At 35.0% G+C, this 19,153-nt stretch overlaps 4 protein-coding genes across 5 annotated transcripts; 2 read left to right on the forward strand and 2 right to left on the reverse strand.

The window, feature by feature from the left end:
• Positions 1 to 80: 80 nt before the first annotated feature.
• LOC133796820 (uncharacterized) lies at positions 81 to 4,524 on the forward strand. Of its 2 annotated transcripts, none has more exons than XM_062234492.1 (3): positions 81 to 468; positions 1,028 to 1,083; positions 1,755 to 4,524. In XM_062234492.1, the coding sequence occupies exon 3, from the start codon at positions 2,879 to 2,881 to the stop codon at positions 3,650 to 3,652; it is 774 nt and encodes a 257-aa protein (XP_062090476.1). In that variant the 5' UTR covers positions 81 to 468; positions 1,028 to 1,083; positions 1,755 to 2,878; the 3' UTR covers positions 3,653 to 4,524. The 2 variants fall into 2 exon arrangements, with proteins under 2 accessions (XP_062090476.1, XP_062090485.1); XM_062234501.1 differs by having other exon boundaries at positions 86 to 468.
• On the forward strand, positions 3,703 to 4,356 carry LOC133819475 (uncharacterized). Its single transcript, XM_062252742.1, has one exon. The coding sequence runs from the start codon at positions 3,703 to 3,705 to the stop codon at positions 4,354 to 4,356; it is 654 nt and encodes a 217-aa protein (XP_062108726.1).
• Positions 4,525 to 5,180: 656 nt separating the features above from the next.
• On the reverse strand, positions 5,181 to 6,242 carry LOC133796834 (uncharacterized). Its single transcript, XM_062234513.1, has 2 exons — positions 5,400 to 6,242; positions 5,181 to 5,319 (listed from the first exon to the last, which is right to left on the reverse strand). Exon 1 carries the CDS (start codon positions 6,146 to 6,148, stop codon positions 5,693 to 5,695), a length of 456 nt encoding a protein of 151 aa, XP_062090497.1. The 5' UTR covers positions 6,149 to 6,242; the 3' UTR covers positions 5,181 to 5,319; positions 5,400 to 5,692.
• A 144-nt stretch (positions 6,243 to 6,386) lies between these two features.
• Positions 6,387 to 8,099, reverse strand: LOC133796843 (uncharacterized). The gene is made up of 2 exons (XM_062234526.1): positions 7,956 to 8,099; positions 6,387 to 7,234 (listed from the first exon to the last, which is right to left on the reverse strand). The coding sequence occupies exon 2, from the start codon at positions 7,232 to 7,234 to the stop codon at positions 6,671 to 6,673; it is 564 nt and encodes a 187-aa protein (XP_062090510.1). The 5' UTR covers positions 7,956 to 8,099; the 3' UTR covers positions 6,387 to 6,670.
• Positions 8,100 to 19,153: the final 11,054 nt, after the last annotated feature.

The raw sequence follows: 19,153 nt of genomic DNA on the forward strand, positions 1-19,153 counted from the left end.
GTGATTGATTCAGTTTATAAATATTTTTTAAAATTAGTTTATTAGATTTTAAATTTAAAAAATAGTTAAAAATCAATTTAAAAAAAAGCTGATTTTTTTTTTGACAAAAAAGCTTATTTAAAAATGAAAAGAATAATAAAAACTCATTTAAAAATCATTAAAACTTATCAACTTAAAGCATAAAAAAATTAAAACAAAAGAAACATTATTCTTCTTCTCTCTCTCTTTGTAAACTTCTTCTCCTTCTTTTTCTCAGCCACGATCGAGAGTGTTTGTGCCCAGTAATCTGCCAAGCCCCATCCTCGATCACTGATTCGTCGTGCCCAGTAATCCGCGACCCCATTCCGCCTGCAAGTTTGTGGTAGATCTAACCTGTCAAGCTCGCGAACTCCGTCTTTGTTGAAGCCTTTAGATCTGTTTTGTCTCACCGTCGACTTCAGCCCAAATCTTCTAGCAACCAAGAAATTCGTAGCTCCCCTAAATCATCTGCTATAGTTGTTTGATTAGTAATGGCAGCTTTAAAAAAATCAAATCTGTCTATGGTGTTAATATCCATTTCTCAAATGAATTTAGATTCAAATATGTATAGATTCAAATATGGTGTTTTTGTATAGATTTTTTTTTCTCTTTTCTATTTGAGATTCAAACACAATAATGAATTTTATTGTTTGGCTTCTGTGTTGATAACTAGGTTTTTTTCCTCTATTTTGATGATGTCAATGAAAAAGTTATAGTTTTAGTCTTTTTTTTTTTTAAATTAATTATGATTTTGGTTTTAATTTAGATTTAAATTTTGGATTAAGTTATTATTTTAATTTAGTTTTTTAAGGGAAATTTTACCCTTTATGCATCATAATATATTTAATTTTTTTTAAATGACAACATAAAAATTCTCCTTATATTATGCCCCATTTTATATTTTGGACACAAATATCCTCCTCCTCTCCTCATTCAAATTTAACACTTCACTATTTCTATCTCTTTCTCTCATCTCTTATTTACAGCCATTTTTTCCATTTTTTCACAGCTCGGAGGTGGAACGGATTGGAAGTTTCTTGGCGTTTTTAAGAGAAAAAATCATGGGTAAGTATCATTTCATTAATTTACTTATGAATATGAAATGCCATAGTTAGATATTAGATTCGAACTGTTCCGCAGTTGAGTTTGTATTTTTTTCTGCAACTTTTGAACTGTTCTTCAGATCTGAGATTTCCAAAATCGATAGTACATCGATGCTCCATCGATTCCCCATCGATTCCATGTCGATGCTAATGCGAACATCTAAATTAGATGATATTTTCGATGTAATATCGATGGTGTATCGATATTGAATCGATGTCATATATGTTGATTTGGTTCAGCGTCGATATGGCATCGATGTGGCATCGATATTACATCGAAATTGAATCGCATACATAGGGCAACCATCAGCATCGATGCCACATCGATGCCATATCGATACTGAGGCGAATTTCGACGTTAGTATCGATGTAATATCGATAGTGTATCGAAATGCCATCGATGCCATATATGTTTATTTGGTTCAGCGTCGATGTAGCATCGATGTGGCATCGAAATGGTATCGCATCGAAATGGCAACCATCAGCATCGATGATGCATCGAAATGTCATCGATGTGGCATCAACTTTGAACTACAATACAGATTTTCATAGGCATCGATTTACCATCGATTCTTCATAGATTACACTTTATTTTTATAATTTTCTTATGTTTTTTTTTTTGTAAATTTGCAGGTTCCAGAGTTAATATAATTGTTTCTTACAACGGTGTTTGGGAACAGAAAGGAGAAAAATGGAATTTCAAAGCTGGTTCGAACACTATAATACATGTACCAATTGATGTTGGTTACATAGAATTATTGGAGAAGTTGTATTCAAAGTTGAAAGTGGATAGGTCATTGTTTGACTTAAAGTTGGAAGTGCCGTTTACATGCAATGATTTTAGTGTAGATCCCATTGAAATCACAGATGATGAAGGAGTTAGTGCTCTTATTCTTGAAAATTCAAAGTCCTTAAAACATCGGGTTCCTTTATGCGTTAGTTCGATTGCAAAGAACATTGCTCTTATTGATCCATCTCCTAGAGCGAGTGTTAATATGGAAAATCATAATCAATCATGCACGGCTATTCCACAAACAGCTACTGGGCCAAGTGTATGAATGGGAGGTCCTAGTCATAATGAAACTTTTTTTCCCCCAACAAATCTCCCGCATGATGATGGGTATGAGTATGAGCCTTATGTCAATGACGATCCAGTTGCCCTTTTTGGTGATGATGATGAAAGTGTTGAGGGGTGCAGTAGTTCTGATGATAACTCAGAGGATCAGTTGTCGATGCTACATGTGGTTCAAGTAGATAATTTAAATGTACGACCATTGCCAAGTCATCAAGAAAGCCAAGGACGGAGGACTGCTGGATCAGAGAGCAGTCGTCCAACTACACAAGATGATGGAAATAGATGGAGTTCTCCAGCGTATACTGCTGAAGATATCCCATGCCCCTCTTATGTTATCCCCGCGTTATCTGGGGTGAGTTGTGGAGTAATAGAAGTTGGGAAAGTTTTTGAGAACAAGTTAGAGTTGAAGACGAAGGCACACTTGTATGCAATGAAGCAGAACTTCGAGTTTGTGGTGAAGAAGTCAGGTACTGAAGTTTGGTATATCACTTACAAGGATCCTGATTGTGGGTGGAGATTGAGGGGGAAGAGAATTCATAAATCTGATATGTTCGAGATAACTCGTTTCACCAACAAACACACTTGCTCACTTGACCTCTGACATAAAGGCCATCGCCAAGCTGCACCTTGGGTTATTGGTCATTGCATAAAGAAAAAATATCAGACTGGATCGAATGCGTACATGGAAAACAACATAAGAGAGGACATTAAGAATGATTATGGCATTGATTTGTCATATGGAAAAGCTTGGAGATGCCGAGAGAAGGCTCTTTCTTATGTCAGAGGGACACTGGAAGCATCCTATCAGAAGTTACCATCGTACCTGTTCATGCTTCAACAGAAAAATCCCGGGATGTTGACAGATTTTGTCACTGAGGAAGATCGATTCAAATATTGCTTTTTCTCACTCGGAGTTAGTAGAAGAGGGTTTCGTACATGTCGTCCTGTGTTATGTGTGGACGGTACCTTTTTAAAGACAAAATACGGTGGACAGATGTTATGTGCAGTCGCGCTGGATGCAAATAACCATCTATATCCAGTTGCATTTGGTATTGTGGATAGTGAGAATCATGATTCTTGGAAGTATTTCATGTCAAAGCTAAAAGAAGCGATTGGGGAAGTCGAGGACCTGGCGTTTTTATCTGACAGGCATGCAAGTATTACACATGCCTTGGAAACTATTTTCCCCGATGCCTATCACGGTGTTTGCTACCACCACATTAGTATGAATGTGGTTGCTAAATTCAAGACTGATCATTGTCATGTGTTGATGTATAATGCGGCATATGCTTTTAGGAAATTCGAGTTCCACGCTAACTTCGAAAAAATCAAATCAAAAGACCTAGCCATTGCTCAATACCTAGAAGGAATGGGTTTTGATAAGTGGTCCCGTGCTTACTTTCCTGGAAATAGATATGTCATTGTCAATTGTATTTTAATTTATGAAATCTTCTAAATGTATGTTACTATTAAATTTTAGTTTTCTTGGATACTAGGTATAATATAATGACAAGCAATTACGCTGAAAGTTTCAACAATAAGACCCGGGACGCTAGGAGCTTTCCGATAACTACATTCGTCGAATTTATTCGCTTCACACTACAGTCCTGGTTCTGTAATAGGAGAGAAACTAGCGAGAAGACAACTACCACTCTTGCACCGACCTATGAGAAAAATTTGGTGGATATGGCTGAGAAAGCTCAATTCTTGATTCCTTATGCAATAGGGAGGCATGAGTTCCATGTGTTAGATGGTGAGCTGAATGGTGAAGTCGACCTCCTGAATAAGACATGCACATGCGGTGTGTTTCAGATTATTGGTATCCCATGTGCTCATGCACTATTTGGATCCCTTAAGCGAGGGGTGAACTTTTATTCGTTGTGTTCAGATTACTATAAAATTGAGACATGGAGGTCCTCTTACACAGAATCTATACATCCTACTGGTAACGAGGAAGAGTGGATTGTTCCACATGACATTATGACAATAACAGTGAGAACACCTGCGCAGAAAAACCCGGTTGGTCGTCCAAAGAAGAAACAAGGTAGGCCTAAGACGAAACGCCATCCTTCCAATGGAGATAAATTGGTTGTTCCACGCAAGTGCAGCACTTGTGGAGGTCTAGGCCATAATAGGGCAACTTGTAAAGTTCGTGTTTGAAATTTATGGCATCAATGTTAAACTTTTTATTTGGGTACTAATGGTCTTTGTTACTCTTTTTATTTGTGTATTGATGGACTTTGTTACTCTTTTTATTTGTGTATTAATGGACTTTGTTACTTTTTATATTTGTGTATTAATGGACTTTGTTAATCGAAATGACATTTTTTATATACAATACTAAGGAGAAATATACTATTGTGTGTCATCGAAATCAAAATAAATGTTCTAACATCAAGGGTACACATTCTCATAAAAAATGTCGATGCATAATTTATCCCTGAAGTACTGAATGTTGTCCTCGATGGCATATGATAAGGGAATGTCTCCAAAAATGAACTCCAAGTGTTTGATGGCGAATACACCGCAATCTCCGCTGAAACCAAGAAATCTTTATTGTGAGTGTATTGAAAATTAAAGGAGAACATTATTGAAAATCTGAATTTAGTACGTCTACCTGGTTCTAGACTGTGGGATAATATCAGTGGACATGTGCCGCCAATCAAAGTTTGGAACGGTGATCTTCGGTCTAGCTATTTTCAACTTGGGGTGTCCTTTAAACATACCAGAAGCGTTGAGTAAAGATGGAAGCATCCTAGTCCAAGGCTCCATCAACTCAGACAACTTATTATGGCTAAAGTTAGAATGATCTGAGTCAAATACAGTGATCATCCAATCAGCGAAATTTATTTCGCAAAGGACCCAGTGCCGATTTTCCATGCACCAGTGGAAGTAGACCTCGTTGCAATCACCCCAAGGCTTCTTGTACTTTTTGGCATCTCCTTTCAGGAAATCAAGAATGTCCGAGTCCCATTGGTAAGTCTTGCCATTTTTCTTGAATTCCTCGTATCTGGCAGGAATATATTGTGCAAATGATGAATCAAGTACGGTGGCTTTCACGGGGTACGTCTTCGGCAACTCAAAAAGACGTCTCCGTATAAGATAATTCGCAGCGTCGAGATGCTGCAAATAAATAGAGTAACGTTAAGGAAGAGTGGATTGTTAAAATGAGATAAATGTTCTAACAAACATAAGAGACTTACAGTTTCTGCCAACCATTCTTTTGCCACCTTCAACTTCAAGAACCAAACAGGGGTCCCATCACAACATTCCAACTTCCTCGGTCTACTGTTATCAATCTCACCGAGTACCCATCGGTTAAAAGTTGTCAACATATCTTGATCCAACACCTTTAAAGGAAGGATCGTAACTGGGTCCTTGAACTTTGGTTTCTTGGCTGCTGGAGTATAGTCCTCATACCTTACTGGTCTCTGTCTAGTACGCTTACCTGTAAAGGAGCAATTAGTATCTAATCTTTTTAAAACAAACAAAAAACTCATGGATTAGTCGTACCTAAGACCGTCTGCACTGGCTGAGAAGGTGTGGCTTCTCCAACAGAAGGCTCGTAACATGAGGGGAGAATGTCGTACTCTACATCATCTGTTGGAGTGGGTGCATGAGTATGTGAAGGAGTAGGTGCAGGAGTAGGTATACCACCTAGTGTTGCCAGCTTCTCTAATATGACTTCTTGATTTTTAAGGACGATACTTAGAGTGGCCTTAACATCGTCCACTGCACCTGATAGTCTGGCTATCTCACCCAACACCTCCTCATAAGCCCCAGGAGCAGGAGCAGAAGTAGGTTCTGTACTAGTATCTGGAGCAGACTCTGTCGGGGCATCCTCCACAAATATGCCAGCCTCAACGGCTATCTCAGCCACCGCAACAGCCTCTGCCTCAGGATCGTAAGGTCTTCCATCCTCTGGTGCAGGCTGGATCATATTCTGCAGCATCGCATACCTAGGAGCATCCCCCTCTGTCCTCTGATATACGGCATCAAAGAAGTCTCGCTCATTTGGTCGAGGCCTTAGGATAGAAATGCATGACAACTGTAATGGAAACACAACATTCAAATTAGAAATGACATAAGTTGATTAGTATAATTCAAAATTTCTTGAATTATTTAAATGTATTATAACTTACATGTCTCCTCGCATGTACATCCTTCAAATGAAAATGCTTCAGCTGGCCTATGCTCTCCCACTGTAGCATCCTAGGGAACTTGAATCCACAGGGCTTGGCGTGTTCCTTCTGTAAATCAAGAATCGTCTCGTACGCCCAATATTGCAAGGCTGGTGGATACCCCTTGCAAGTGTACTTTGCCTCCACCTTAAAACCCTTAGAAGACTCCACCTCAGTGATCTTCTTCGCCTTCTTACCTGGTATTGTACCACCAATCGCTTTCATATCTCTATTGAATTGTTTCACAGTTGTATCGAATGAAAGGGATCCCCATGGATACTTCTCAAAATAATCTAAATCCTCGACCATCGACAATGAATCTCGCCAAATAGCATTGTCGTTCTCAGCGCCCAATAGTATCCCCTCCACAAAGTAAACAAACCGAGCTTGTACAAATCATCAGGTACATCGCACATACTAAAAGCTCGTTCCAAGATACTGAACCGAATGTCTTTTTCGGGTTCCACACTGAAATATGTATCAACTAGGCGGGAGGAAGTAATGTGAGGTTCAATGTCAACGGCAAGTGGTGGACAGGAGCAGCTCAGGCCGGTGATAATGGCAAACTCGTGCACCCCAAACTTACATAAGTTTGGGCCCATCAAGAAGTGCACCTCATCGCCACGCGGAGACTTGACCTTCCGCAAAAGTAGTGTGTGAACCAATGCCCCAAAGAACGAAAAGGGAGGGGCTGTGAAGAATGGTCCAAAAACAGACTCATTCACCCTCCCCAACAATCCATGCTCCTCAAATCTTTTCTTCAATTTTGTTAACCTCCCGGAACCCCTATAGGTCATACGACCGACATAATGATCCTCCATAGGGATCTCAAGTGGTGGGATACGTTTGGGTGGCATCTGCAAAATATCCAAAAAAAAAAAGAATTAGTTGAATTTATAAAAAATACTCAATCTGTTGTTGTCATCGAAATGGGATTGATGTACCATCAAAATAGCATCGATGGAGCATGGAATCGATGCCATATATGTTCAGCATCAATATCGCATCGATGTGGCATCGATAAACCATCGTTTGCCATCGATTATGCATCAGTATCGACATGGCATCGATGTAGCATCGATATACCATCGATGGCCTTTCGATGGTACATCGATGCAGCCTTTCGAGTCCACATCGATGCTCCATCGATGCCATGTCGATGCTGATGCGAACATCTAATTGAGATGTTATTTTCGATGGTGTATCGATGTCGCATCGATGCCATATATGTTCAGCATCAATATGGACTCAATGTGGCATCGATTATACTTCAGTATCGATTATGCATTGATGTGGTATCGATAAACCATCGATTATGAAAGAATCGACATGGCATCGATATACCATCGATGGAGCATCGATTACTCACTGTATGTCATCGATGGAGCATCGATGTGGAATCGAAAGAACATCGACCCACAAAATTTTTGCAGAATTTGCAGAATGCACATAGAATCAAACCCATTTTAAGCTACATTTTTTGCAAAATAAAGATTAACAATCAAACCCATTTCATCGATTTATACATTACGATTCAATTTTTTTTTTAAAAAAACACATGAAAACCGAATGTCTTACCTTACCGTGGCCGGAGATGGAGAAGACGGTGGCGACGACGACTGTGGGGAGAGAGAGAGCTTCGCCTGAGATGGTGAGAATGTGACCCGAGAGAAAATAATGAGATAGAAATGAGAGAGTTTGGTTGGGAAGAGGGAATTTGGTTTGGCTGGGAAGAGGAAAGAGTTTGGTTTGGCTGGGAAGAGAGAAGGTGAGGGGTCTCGGTTGATATGGGTATTTTTGTCCAAAATTTTAAAATGGCATATATATGAGAGATTATTTTATGGTGGCATTTAAAAAAAATTAAGTATGTTATTACACATACTGTCTAAAATTTCCCGTTTTTTAATCAGTAGATATTCACATATTTAATAGTTTAGACTTGTTAATTAGTTTTTAGAATTAATTTATATTATTTTAATATTTTAAAATGTATTTTTTTTATTTAATTTAAACTTTAAAATTAAACATATAATCTGGAGCCTACATATGTTATTTATGATCCACTAAAAAAAAAGACCCTATTGATAGAAATAGACGGAATTACAGCACTTATACCACAATATCTCTTTTTATTATTAAAACAAACCGGAGTTAGAAAAAAGCCAGCGATGCTCAAAAGGGTTAACAAGTTAATAAAAAACCAATCTTGAATTAGAGCAGAAGAAGGGGTGTTCCCCACACGAATTCCGCAGTTACTAAATCTCACGCGGATAAAAAGTGAGGATAAAAGAGTGCCCAGAGACTCAGAGTGGAGTTAACAGTGAAGAAGACCATGAGGCGAATGTAATGCTCGCGCGTTATAGGCAGTGGTAGGAGTAAGGCTGACTATTTGTGTCCATGGATTAGTGGAAAGTCATAAATGATGGCTTCTTGTTGCCAGTTACTGTAGACGGAAGCTGTATTTGTACGTTTTGTTTTCCATTTTCGTACACTTAACCACAACACTCAAACTCTCATTTTTTACTGGTATTTTTCTTCCCATCAAACTCTTTTTTTTTTGTAATTAATTAAAGGACAAATAACATTTACTTCCCTCAAATTATAATCTTGTAGAGTTTTGTCCCCTAAATTTTTGTATGTGTCAAAAATCCCCACAAACCATAAGATCCGTTAAAAACACACATCTTCTGTTGTATTATATATATATATTTTAAATAGTTTGTTGATGTGATTAAGGGTGCACGACTGGCGGGTTTTGGGCAGTTTGTGCAGTTTTTTTATTTGGCAATTGAGAAAAATTCAACCCATAACCGCCCAACAAGTGTGTGGTTTGGACAGTTTTTTTCTAGGCGGATTTATGCAGTTTTATGGGCGAGTTGAGTTGATTTAAATGTCAAAATTATCAATTTAAAAAAATAAAAAATTGTACACTATAAAGTTCAAACTTATACTATCTTTACTCATAAATAGCATCATGAATAATAACTTGATAAAATATTATAGTTTCTCAAATTTGAATATAAAACTTTACAAAAAAAATTCTTATAATTATCTAAATTATATAAATTATAAATGGTATTGAACTCATCAATCCACACATTAATAATTTCAATAGTTTGAGTTTTGTTATGAAAAATTTCACTAATATTAAACCTTCAATACAAGTAACACTATTTCTTTTTTCATCTATTTTTCCTAAACAAATTTTTATATACAATTCCTAAGTTACCATCATTAATCTCATAGCAATGAAAGCTTTCATTAAAAAAAGTTAAATCTTTGGACTACCATATATATATATGTGTGTATAAATATAAAAAATACAACGATTCATATCCCAAAATCCAATATCTTCATCAAGCATATTAAAAAGATCACAAACTTTGTAATTTTTAATGAGCCCTTTATGTGTTGTATTTTTAAATTTAGATTATTACTAAAAATGAATATACAAAAGAAAAAGTAGTGGGTGCGGGTTGGACCCAACCTATATTATTGCAACCCGTACCCAACTCATATTGTGGCGGCTTGGGTTCAACCCAACCCAATTTCGGCGGGTTCAAAGCGGGCGAATTTTGATGGGTTGGGCAGGTGGGGCAGATTAACAATTTTTTTGTGCACCCCTAGATGTGATCACAAGACACATGCATAGTTGCATTACGATAATCTATTTAACTAATTGAAACTAGTCGAAATTGAGTTTGTTGGTACATACATTCAAACATTAGCTCTAAAAATATAGATACATATTCTCATAATTTATCATTAGACCACTATTTATGCATGTATTTTCTGCTTGGACTCTGGAATCGTGCTACATTAACACAACATCAGTGTTACATCATCAAATTGTTTTAAAAAAATTCAGAATGCAATAGAAGGGACACATTTTTTAATGATTTCTATAGTTCAGTGGTAAAAGGCTACAAAGGCCATAGTTCAGGAGGAAAAATGCTATTTCTCCTTAATTAAAAGGTACTCATGATAGTACTGACTTTTTTACTCTACTCGCCAATTTCTATTTGAGTAATGCTAAGAGACATTAGTGGTGCTTGACACAACAAACAGCTATTAGTGCAATTTAGTATCATATTTCACATATTTTAGTTTAAAATATAATATGTGAGACTTGATACTAAATTGCACCAATCAATCTAAAGTGGTGATGGGCATCATGAGTGTCATATAGCAATGCTCTTTCTAATTATACCTTTTGTAAAATTTAATTATTTTTTCACACTCCTTACTAAGTTTCATTTGGTAGAAAATTATCTTTTTATAAAGAAATTTGAAAAAAAACGAATTTTTTTGACACCTATGCTATATTAAAATAAAAAAAAATAATACATTCAAAAAGATAAAAAATCAATTACAAAATTTAACTTTTATTCTCTTAAACACAAAATATAAATAAATAATATAAAATAAAAAAGAAAAAAACTTATCTCATAAAAAATTACTAAATTACAATATATTTGACTTTCATGTTTGTAAACAAAATTAAAATAGATATAAATTTTTAAAATTTACAATTTATTTTATACTTGTTATTTAGTTTTTGTGTTTAAAGTGTGAGTAAAAAAATATAATATTATTGTGTAAATTTATAACAAAGATATAATTTGAAACAATTAATTCATTTAGAGAGACTAGTTAGAAGAAAAATGAGTGTCAATAGAATCACCATCGATTAAATATTTAGAACTATAAATTTGTATCACTTAAGGTCTCCATCCAGGAATATTAAAAATATAAGCGATCGGTTTTGTGCTGTTTGTGAAAAAAAACGGAATCCAATTTGTAGTACGAATGGAGTGGGTCCCACGTACTTTATTGATTTTATAATTGTGTTGCACCTGGCTGGTGAATGTTTTGTTGACGGGTTGTGTTTTTTATTTTATATATATATTTTAAATTTAAAGTTTAAAAGTATAGAATGTGACAGTATTCAGACGTAAGTACATCAAGTGGTGGGTCCGTAGTGTCAGTGGGGAGGGCATTATCGTCTAAACTGGCGTACATTTATGGGTGAGAGTTTTGTAATATTTTAAAAGTACACAATAACACATATTGTGAACGTTGAATATTACAAATGAGTACACCATGATGAGTGTTGAAGCACATTGAGGGTTTTGAGAACATGCACAAAATGAATAAAACACATGCAAATGACATTTTTTATATGAAATTTTGTTGAATATATATATTATTCAGGTAATTTGGAGTAGAAATAATTTAAGGTGAAATAACTTGAAATGTAAAATAATAAATTGTATATAATAATTTTTGGTTTTTAATTTTTTTTCTTATAAGATGTATGATGTTATTAGGATGTTAGAATGTCATTTTTTAAGATTAATTTCAGAGAAATTTTTTATTTATAAAAAATAAAGATAAATTTAACTTTGACCTAAAGTTATAATGTGCCACAAAGTTACCAATATTCTTAACTAACGTACTTAAAGATAAGAAAATATAGAAAATGCAAACTGCAACAGTCTTTAGAGTTATAGCATAAGAAGCAGTAGTAGTATAAAGAAAAACTAGTAATAGAATAAATCATTGTGGTATGATTCTTGTGTTGACTCTGGTGGATCATGGATGTATGCATCTGTGAAGTTAGAGTGTGAGTCGAATCCGGGGTGAACATGAGGATTGATAACTTCCGGGTCTTAAGTTGCATTGCATTGACCCTTTTCTGGGCACCTATGGTAGTCATGGATGATGGATCAACATATGCAACAATATTTTTGCCTTCGTGGGATTCCCTCTCGTTGCCGTGGATTTGGATTACATGTGCCCTTGGTTATGACCACTTCGGGGTCTCTAAGAATGTTGGGGTTGTAATTATATTTTCCTGGTTGTGGTGTCTCGTCTTCTAGATTGGAGTTCAACTCAAACTCCTCTTTGAACTTTTTTGTGAATCGTACAATTTCTTCCTTGGCATGGTAGTACGGATTTTGTAATTTGGAAGCATAAAAAATCATGGTGTTGGTTTGTAAATTAAGGGATCCATACCTGGCCATCTCAAAAAAAGTTTTCTTATTGTGATGTTGCATGGATAAATTGAAGGTGGACATTTAGCTTGGCCTCTTTGCTCCATCGCTTCATGAGAATGGAATCTGGTATTCTCCTGATGCTTAATCTTTTCATGGTAGCCCATAAATGTCTACATGGTTAGCCTTGACTCTCAAACAATATGCAACTACACTGTAGGCAGTTTTGATATTGAGAATAATGAATTGTGTATTGTACCTCTGGGTGTTGGAATTTCCCAATGGTGAAGATCATCCACTCATCATCTTCTTGCTCACTAACGATAAAATAATTATTCTCCATGTTAATTTGGACAACAACTCTATGGTACATGTTTCTTGAGAAAAATTTCTCACATTGTTTATAGTATGTTGTCAACAATCTTGCATGAGTTGGGAGTTCGGGTCTTGTGTGCTTGCTTAAGTTGTCATTTTTTCGCTTTATGTGGCGTAGCTTTGACACTGTGAAATCTATGGTGGTCACAAATTCAGGCAAGGAGTAATTTTTCTCTAGGAATTTTTTGAGTGTTGAATTCATGGATTTGCAACGTTGTATAGTTCTCATTCATGCGACAAAAGTGCCCCTAATAAAACTTTATGCCCACATTTCCTTTGTGGCATATGTTTGTTGGCACCATTCATTATTTGTTAGCAGAAGTCTTTCAAGTAATTTAACCCACTTTGTTTTGAACTCTTCCTCAGTGTAGTAATTGTACATGAGATCCTTAAATGGTCCAAGGAAGAGTGGATCTTTACGTTTTTTTTTGAAACATTTGGATTGAGAATCCATATGCATAGTCGGTGTCTAAAATCAGGCATGTGTTCTTCGATTGATTCTTTCATGGTCGAGTCTTGGTGAGTCATTAGCATTCTCGACTTCTTTTGTCTATGGCATTCTAGGAAAACTCTGAGTAGCCACAAGTAAGAGACTTGCTTCTCGTTAAGTAGAAGAGCAAACCCAAAAATGCAGGTGTTGAAATGGTGGTTGACACCAACCATAACAATGAGAGGCTTATTGTATTCGTTGGTCATGTATGTGGTGCCGAACCCCAGTACATCTCCAAAGGCAACATAATCTATTTTAGGATCTTGGAATTTAAATCTAGATGCATGCTCCCTATTATTTTTCCAAAAATGCAACAGAAACATAGAATAGCATGACATATTTATGAACATCAGATTCATAAATTAAAACAAACACAAAGATGTAGAACTTACAAATATGTAGCGGAACAATGATTCCTACCTTTAGATTCTCTAACCTTTGATTCCTGGTGGTAGCAAGGTATTGCCAAGAATCTAAACCTCTTAGATTGTGCCAAATTCTTCCAAGCCTATCTCTAAGTCAAGTCTAACAAAGAATGGGCAAGTTCTGAACACATAAGAAATAATTATAGAAGGAAGAACAAGAGAATGAGCGGCTAAGAAGGGAATTAGACTGTGTAGGTTTTCAATTATCCAATGAATCAATTGAGACTCACTTACTTTTTGAAAACCCTAGACATCACATTCCTTATATATTTAACTTAATGAGCTTTATTTAAATTTAAATTAATTAAATTAATAAAAAAAATATCAAGGCTTTGGTCTCCCACAAATGGATTTGGGTCAAATCTCTTTATTTTGAATTTAAATTCAAATTTGGCATAAATTCAAAATCTTTTTATTTATTTATCTTCTAATTAATTAAATAAATAATTAAATCCTTATTCAAATTAACTAATTATAATTTGAAACTTGATTTAATATTATTTATTTATATTGACACCAATTTATCAATATTTATAAATTTTCCTAAGGATTCTCTTTTATTATCAAATTCTTATTGCATGTAAATATCACTATATTGACCTAGTCAATTTGATGTTTCTAATTGATAATTAAATCAATTGTTTGAGACTATTAAACTTGATTTGATAAGAGACGACATGGGGACCATGGGTTCATGAATACAAGCTACAATAAATTTTCATGAGTTTATTTATTAAATAAATTATCTCACAATTTATTAATTCTTCATGACTCCACTATAGACTCGGAATTGAACTCTTAAATTCATAGAATGTATTTTCCAAACTACAAATACGTTATCCATTGTTATAATCGTTGCAGTCTGTCAATCCTCTATCGATGAATTACTTAGGTGCAAATTACTGTTATACCCCTCATTTTTTTATCCTTAACTCCCACTAAGTCCACAGTAAATGATAAATCAGTGAACTTAATCACAGATATGAGCGCTCAATCATTTACCCTTTTTTAGACTAAGCTATTAAGGAAGTCATATTTTCACCTCTCATGCATAAGCTATAGATTTCATATCCATGATTAATACTCCCACACAATTACACTACTAAATCTCCAAGATGTAAGTATGGGCCAGACCGTAGGGTAAGCTGGTAACGAACAAGTCAAAAAATTTAAATAATATAATTAGCAGAATATTATCACCCGGAATTAAGATCAACTTGACCTATGGTCAATGTTGTGACATTGATTAGATTCGATAACAATGATACTTATTTATCTATCAATAATCAATATCGGTCCTAGTCCAATGTACCCATATACATCCGATCTTATCTTCTTAGTCAATTCCTTTGATAAGACATCACACCCTGAATGTGTAAGTAGATTATATCATAGATTACTTGATCAGTGAAAATCCAATGTACTGATCTAATGTTAGGACTCATTCTTTTGAACATATAATTACAATTATAATCCATTGTGACCCAGTCACAATAATTGTAACTAATTATATATTCGAGATTTTATAAATGTTTGTATTATTCCAATAATCATGTAATAAAACAAGCAAGCAATACGATTGTCAAACTAAATGATTTATACTTATTTTATTGACAATATAAAATCACGCTACATGTCTGACAAGATTTTATAAGGGCATAAAACACAACATGTGTGAGGTTCCATCAGCCCAGAATAAGTTGGCAAGACAATTGCACTCATCAACCTGATATATCACAAAGAAATTGGGATCCTTCTCAGAGAGGTAATCAAGAAAGCCTAATGCCCCTTCAGAGTCCGTTTCTACATTCTCTTCACGTTTTTCACTATCCACTCTATTATAGACATCTCGAAGTTGGGATGGAAATCTCTAAAAACCACCACTTTGAAAAGCCACATGAGCCATTATATAAGCTGTTTTAATATCTACCTTATTCATAGACCTCACTTGAGCCACCAAGCAATCAAAAACTATGCGGTTGGATCTCAAGAATTGCAATTCACTTCCTGATGCAGTTTGATGGTTGTGTATTGTACTTAACTATTTGCATAACCAGTTGCCTATGCCCTTTTGCCTAACCACGCACAATGCAACTTGGCAACTAGTTCTAATGAGAGGGTGTGGTCTTTTTTTCATTACCTTTCTAAGAAGTTTTCTATTTGATAACTCTCATTGGAGCAAAACTATCTACGCATAGTTATATGCCCTTCCACACGTTTGACATCATCTCTTCTTATGCTAAAACCTGTCCATTTGGCATAGATTTCGTAAAACTCTTCCCACTTTTCTACTGAGTCAAGCAGCTGCTTTAGAGCATCAGATGTTTCAATCTCATTGATAGGTTTAGTTATTTTTAGTTGTGCAACTGTGTTCTCCTACTCTAGATCGGACGTTCTTGGTATGTCTTCTATAATCTGTAATGAAAATATTGAAAATCACACATTAGTTTTCATAAAATTTTAATTTTGCAACATTAAAAACCATAACCTTAACCCTAACCCTTAATGTGAAGAAAACTATATAGTTTGTAGGAAAATGTGATGGAAATACCACCTTTTCTTTTGAATGGTTCATGGGGTACAATTTTGGATCAGGCCCAGTAACATGAGGCCATAAGAAACATAGTTTGTGGGCATGGATCTGAAATATTTAGGTAAAGGTGCTGGATATAGTTCATGAAAAAGAATGATTAGTTTTAGGAGCTATCATAGTAATATTCTAAATTATGTTTGTAGTTTATAATTCATTTTTGGTTCTCTAGCTTGGTTTTGATTAGTGGGGGACATATTCAACGTGTAGAAATAAATTATACTACATGTAATATTGAACAAAAATCACGAGAATTTGAAAATGCATTAATAGCAATAATTCGTAACTCAAAATAGGCTTGATCTCTTACTTGAAATTGCTCTTCTCTTGCTCCAAGTACTATGGTTGGAATCCCTTTGTCCTAGTTGTTGGGTTGACTTGCTTTCATGCTATCCTTTGTAATATGTTGTTAGTTTTTTATGTAGGTTTTTCCTATCGAGTTTCTACTTTATATTGAGTGAATATCTTAGTCGACAACATTAGGTGGAAATTTAAAGATCTTGCAAACTTTGTCCATTGTACTAAACTATTAGAGTGCATGGAGACGTGTGTTCTAGTACGTACAGTAAATGAAACTGACTTAACTTATTTTCTCTTATCTAGCTACATATAATCTGTTTTGAATAAATTATATTAGGTTATTGTGAACGGGTTTGTCCTTTCTATTCACTCATATTGCTAGTTCATACATAGAATTAATTGAAAATATTAATATTGCCAACCTCGCTTATTAAATAAGACAAGCTTAGTACTTCGAGATGTGTATAATAGTAAGTTTAAATTTTGAAACAAACTTCTATTTGTTTATTTATCCTATGGTTAGAGAAACTGTACGATTCTTAGTTATCTAAAATATATTACAGTGTAATTGGTTCTTTTCTAAGTTAAAGAGTCAGTCAACAAGAAGTACGAAATTAGGGTTTTCTTACGTACTACGACCAGAGGTAGAAGCTTATAAAATTCTTTCCGAGACAGTGTCCGATTTACGCTGAATTCAAGTCATTATTTTCTATTTAGCCTATTCTTCTTAATATATTCTTTGTCATTCTTGACTTGGTAGCTGTTGAAATGAGTAGGGCTGGTTATTGGGTGGTTTTCAATGGACCAAATGAAGGTATATATGGGAGTTATGAAGCTACAATCAATCAAAACCTAGGGTTAGATCCCTCAATTAAGATCCTTCATTATGAATCATTTGTGGAAGCCTTTTCTACATCACATCTTCACGCCCAATCCGGTTGTTGTTTCACTCAGGAGGAAATCAGAGCACTCACATGTGTTAATGACTTTCCTTGCATGTGGGATTTTGATGATGATGAACCTACTCAGATTAGTAGCCTAATCGACGTAGGTGAAAGCTCTGAAGTACATGAATTTGTTTCACATAAGAGTAAAGAAGAACCTAAGATGGAAGAAGTAAAGGGAGATGAAGGAAAAGGTACGTGCACGAGGAGGAAACAAAGGGAGCGTACCTAAGGGAGAAAAAGCAAAGGAAGAGGATGCAGAAGAGGAGAAGTCAGCCAATGGTTTAACTCCAAAAAACTAGATAGTGTACTACGTAATATAGTGTAATGTACTGTACCGGTGACTTATGTTTTCTGTTATGTTCTTATTTCTTCATATTCTCATTTCTATGTAGAGGCCAGACATAAGACCTCTAAATTATTTGCGTGTTTATTTCCATGGTTTCACTAGTCATTTAATCTAGTATTCTTATTTTATTATATTATTATAAAGTTTAAGAGTGTGATTTCACAATACTTTATGTTTTATCGTAAAATAAGCTCCCCAAAGTAACTTCTACATCATAAGAGTTTCAAAAGTTTATAGAAAATACTAAAATACCAGATATTATAACAATGTTTGAATGGAACTTAATAAGAGATAACCAAAGGATATAGAAAATGAAGATCCAAAAAAACTGAACTATTAAACCGCATCACTGTAAATCATGACAATGAACGACAACCAACATGGTAAGGCCACTAGAGGAGGTAAACTGGTGCTAATCTAGCTACTAATGAAAATGAACGACAACCAATATGGTAAGGCCACTAGAGGAGGTAAACTGGTGCTAATCTATATCAATGTGATGCTCAACATTTCTTGCTGCCATGTTTGCATCTTGCAGAAATCGAGCGCAATGGTACAAGAAGTTAGTAAGTTGGAGGGTTTCCTCTCTTGTTTGGGAGTCTAAATTGTTGGCCTCACTGTAAGTGCATATGTTTTTATAGAATGGATTCAAGTCTCATGCAATTTTAACAACCATTTAAGGAAGTCGTACATAGTCTAGGACTACGTGAAGGCCTTAACGGGGTGTTCCTCCCAACAGAAGGAGGAGGAGGACGGGTATGACTTCCCTTAAAAAAGATTGAAATGGATATTAGGATCCATATTTAAATGGAGAAAATATGTTGGGTATCTGCCTAAGTAACTCAGTAATGTTGTTTAGGGTAAAAAAAAATGTAATAGTGTCCCCTTATATATAGTGACGTAAAGTAGAGTTTACTTCTTAAGGCTGTCTAATTGTCTACTGTGTAAATTTAATTAAAATATAATTTGTAAAGTTAAAACCTCTTTAAAAAGTACCATATCGAGTCATAATTGGAAATACCTTCATAGATATGGATACATTGATCTTGACATGATGTATGATAGTTCCCATAAAGGTATAGGGAAACATAATTGTAGTGTACTTGAAAAAGGTCCCAGTACATCGCATGGGGTTGATTTTCTTAAAGGTGTGTTGAATTTAAAAAATAATTTGTTTATAAAAAAACATATTCAATTAATACCATTTCTTGTAATAATGGGAAATATATTTCATAGATATGGATACATTGATCTTGATATGACGTATGGTAGTTTCCATAAAGGTATGGGAAACATATACGTTGTGC

This window comes from Humulus lupulus, chromosome 1 (genome assembly GCF_963169125.1).
Source record: "Humulus lupulus chromosome 1, drHumLupu1.1, whole genome shotgun sequence".
Taxonomy (NCBI): domain Eukaryota; kingdom Viridiplantae; phylum Streptophyta; class Magnoliopsida; order Rosales; family Cannabaceae; genus Humulus; species Humulus lupulus.